This window comes from Acanthamoeba castellanii (assembly GCF_000313135.1).
Source record: "Acanthamoeba castellanii str. Neff unplaced genomic scaffold scf7180000084698, whole genome shotgun sequence".
Classification (NCBI taxonomy): domain Eukaryota; phylum Discosea; order Longamoebia; family Acanthamoebidae; genus Acanthamoeba; species Acanthamoeba castellanii.
In genome coordinates, this window is record NW_004457373.1 from 46,981 (window position 1) to 50,429 (window position 3,449).

The 3,449-nt window shown below is 60.8% G+C and overlaps 3 protein-coding genes across 3 annotated transcripts in view; all 3 read left to right on the forward strand.

Annotated features, from left to right (window-relative positions):
* Window positions 1–230: 230 nt before the first annotated feature.
* Window positions 231–962, forward strand: ACA1_129910 (uncharacterized protein; the record flags this gene model as incomplete). Its single annotated transcript, XM_004336801.1, has 1 exon — window positions 231–962. One exon carries the CDS (start codon window positions 231–233, stop codon window positions 960–962), a length of 732 nt encoding a protein of 243 aa, XP_004336849.1.
* Window positions 963–1,059: 97 nt separating this feature from the next.
* On the forward strand, window positions 1,060–2,822 carry ACA1_129920 (uncharacterized protein; the record flags this gene model as incomplete). The annotated part of the gene is made up of 8 exons (XM_004336802.1): window positions 1,060–1,102; window positions 1,200–1,350; window positions 1,374–1,398; window positions 1,654–2,082; window positions 2,142–2,399; window positions 2,493–2,562; window positions 2,634–2,687; window positions 2,743–2,822. 8 exons carry the CDS (start codon window positions 1,060–1,062, stop codon window positions 2,820–2,822), a joined length of 1,110 nt encoding a protein of 369 aa, XP_004336850.1.
* Window positions 2,823–3,010: 188 nt separating this feature from the next.
* Window positions 3,011–3,449, forward strand: part of ACA1_129930 (uncharacterized protein) — a gene marked incomplete at both ends in the record, with an annotated part of 1,239 nt that continues 800 nt past the window's right edge. Inside the window, one exon of the mRNA XM_004336803.1 lies at window positions 3,011–3,408. Coding sequence (XP_004336851.1) covers window positions 3,011–3,408 — 398 coding nt within the window. The remainder of the gene's footprint in view (window positions 3,409–3,449) is intronic.

The window sequence follows — 3,449 nt, forward strand, 5'->3', positions numbered from 1 at the left end:
CGAGAGCGGCGACCTGTGCATCCTCTCCTCGCAGCCCGAATGGGACGCGCTCTGCCACAACCCGCTCCTCGGCCGCATCGTCCGCGTCTTCATCAACCACGGTACCGTGGCCTGCTCTTCCGCGCTGCTGCTGCGTGTCGTGTGCAGTCTAGCTGTCGTGTCGTTGGTCGTGTCGTGTCTGTGGTGTCGTGTCGTGTCGCGCGGATCTGACACGCTTACCGCGCACAGAGATGCCCAGAGTCATAGCCGGGCTTCACACGATCAAGGCCGAGAAGATGGAGGAAGCGGACGACGAAACGGCTGCGGAGAGCGGCCGAGTGAAGTACGAAGATGAATCGGAGAGCCCCCGTTACGGCGCCCGAGCGGAGGAGAACGAGAGCGAGAAGACCGTGTACAGCAGCGATCAGCAGGAGCATCTTCTGCTTCCTCGTGAAGAACTCGCCGGTCTCGCAGGCTTCAGCGCAGATCTTTGCGATCTCGCCCCGTCGGCACCCGTGGGCCTCGACGACGAAGACGCCTGGCCCACGGAGGACTCGGTCTACGGGTCGATGATGGTCTTCGACGCGTCCGGCTGGACGACGACCACCACCGCCACAGCGTCGGTCGTGGAATCGGAGGAGAGTGAACGTGAACAAGACGATCGGGACCAACACGACGGCGCCTACGATGAAGATGGGAACTACTACGAGCGACTGCGGTGGCAACGAGAAGAGGCTGAAGGGCGGACCCAGGCATCCGAGGTGACTAGTGTGCCGACGATCGTCGTGGAGCAGGTCGGCGGCGATGATGGCGACATGAGCGAAGGCAGACAAGAGGAAGTCCAAGTCACGACGGATGAGCGGGAGCAGGGCGGCGAGGAGGCGTTCTTCCCCTCGTCGCCGCTGCAGGTCGATGCTTCTGCCTTCCCCGCCGCCCGGAAGAAGAACGGCAGACGACGCCTCCGCCGCTCCTCGTCCAAGTAGAAGGCCACGCGCGACCTGGGCCGCTGTAAATAAGAAAAAGAAAAAGAAAATCCAATTTATAAGCTAGTATTCTTCTTTTATTTGTTATGAGAGCACCATGAGCGGTCCGGCTTGGCTGGTGCGCTCTGCGCCACTCCTTGGTACGTGCTGTCTCGTATTTGATTTACAAATCGCACTTATTATATCAATTCAAGTTGTAAGCAATAGCAGTACGAAGCCTCACCGGGGGGGGGGCAGGCAGGCATGTGGTGGCGCAGCAGGACATAGCTCGTGGCGAGGTGGTCATGCCGCCCACCCGAGCCTGGGCTGCCGTGTCTGCTGCCAGCCACCGATCCGCCGGCCCTTGGCCCGCAACCGACCACGCCGACAGCAGCCGCGGCCCGCTTCTGTGTGCCCACTGCCGACGCACAGTCAGCTCGCCACCGACCTCGCCCTCGTACCGTCCCCATTCGTCTTTATGCCACTCCCCACCTGCGTGTACGGTGGTGTGTGTGGGCGTGTCGTCTGTGTGTGTGGGCGTGCACACGGACCCAATTTTGAATTGACGATTCTGATCTGTGACAGGCACGCGGTGCGATGCGAGGGGTGCAACCAGTTTTGGTTCTGCTCGGCGAGGTGCCGTCGTGCGTACTGGCGCTCTGTGCACCGTTTCACAGAGTGTGCGTTCTGGAGTCGTGCGCTGCGCCACCAGCCGCGACCCGACCACGCCACCACCGACACCGACACTGCTGCCGATTGCCCCGCCCTTGGGTTCACCAAGCTGCAGGCCACGCTCGCCCGACTGCTGGTCCACGTCATCGCCCTGAAGCTGCGCGAGCACCACGGACTTGACAGCGCCGGCGCTGCTGCCCGGGGCGTCGAAAGCGTCTCGTCCTCGGTCAGAGTGGAGTTCGCCGACTTTGCGGCGCTGGTGGCCAACGAGGAGGCCATCCGCGAGAACGACCCCAAGCTCCACCGCAAGTTCGCGTCCGTCGCCAGCTACGTCAGCGCCGGGTTCCGGTCGCTCCAGAAGGAGCAGCAGAACACAGCAGCGATTCCGGACCCGGACCTGGGCCAGTCGACCTGGTGGGAGCACGTACCGTCGTCCGAGGAGATGGTGCAATGGCTCTGCAAGATTCAGGTACGATCTCATGCTCGGCACACACACACACACATGCTGCTCACTGTTTGTTTATGCAGTGCAACGCGTTCGAGATGACGCACGACGGCGTTCGGTGCGGCGTGGCGGTGTACCCCGATGTAGCGGTGTTCAACCACTCGTGCCAGGCTAACGCGGCGCTGATCAGCGTCACTGATGATAATGCTGATGAAGATGATGAAGACGAAGAGCAAGGCGCCGACAACTGTCCGAAGGAGCTCCTAGGCGTCAAGCGCATGGTGGCCCTGTGCGATATCGCAGAGGGCGACGAGATCAACATCTGCTACGTCCATCCTAAGGTTCGCCTTCTCTATTTGGGGCATCGATTTATAGAAGCCTTTTGACACAACACACACACACAACAGGCACCAACGGAGGAGCGTCGCTCACAGCTATGGAAGAACTGGTTCTTTTGGTGCCAATGCCCATCGTGCACCGATCCATCAAACTACGAGGCGTACGGTCTGCTGCTCTCTCCCCTCACCACCCCCACCTCAGCAGCTGAGCTCACCGTGTGTGTGTGTGTGTGACAGCGAGCGCTATGCCACGCGCCACCTTTGCCCGAGGAAGGGGTGTGGCGGTTACAGGTACGCCGCCACGTACCTGTTCCTGGCTTGCAGTGGTGTGACTGTGGGCGAACAGGCTCCCTGCAGACGCAGGTGCAGGTGATGCGCCAGCTGACGCGATGTCTGCGAGCGCTGGCGAAGGAGCAAGGTGGCTGACGTCAGCATCTGCTATGCTGGGCTCCCGCTGCACCGAGTGCGCCTGGTGCTCCCCGAGCGGAAGCGTTGGGAGAACGGGAAGAAAATAGGTAACTAGCAAAAAAGGAACAAAGAAAAACGAAAGCAAGAAAGAAATCACAAATAGATTTAAAAGGAAATAACGCTTCGAGAACTGACACACCAAGCAGATGTTTAGACCATTGAGGTTGAAGGTGCTGCTCGCTGCAGCCGTGGTCATAGTCTTCATCATCACCTCAAACCAAATTAGCTCCCGTCATTCCCGCCTGGCTATCTTCCCCAGCCCCTACCCCCCGCCCCCGCCCCCACTCTCCGTCGCCGTGCTCGAGAGCGAAGGCTGCCACGATGAGGTCACCGCTGCCCTGGTCTACGCCTTCGCGCAGCAACCGCTTACCAATGTCACCCTCTACTTGAAGAAGGCCAGGTTCGGGATCCAACCAATCTACCACTCGTTTTTCTCGTCAGGCCGACCAGGCGCGGACGCTCCTGTCCGTGCCACTTCGCGCGACTTCAGCCCGAGGAACCTGCAACAGGCCGCCCCGCATGTGGTGGTGATGGTCACGGGCGAGTTCGACTTTGCGCTCGACGCCGGCCTGGCCCACCTCTTCG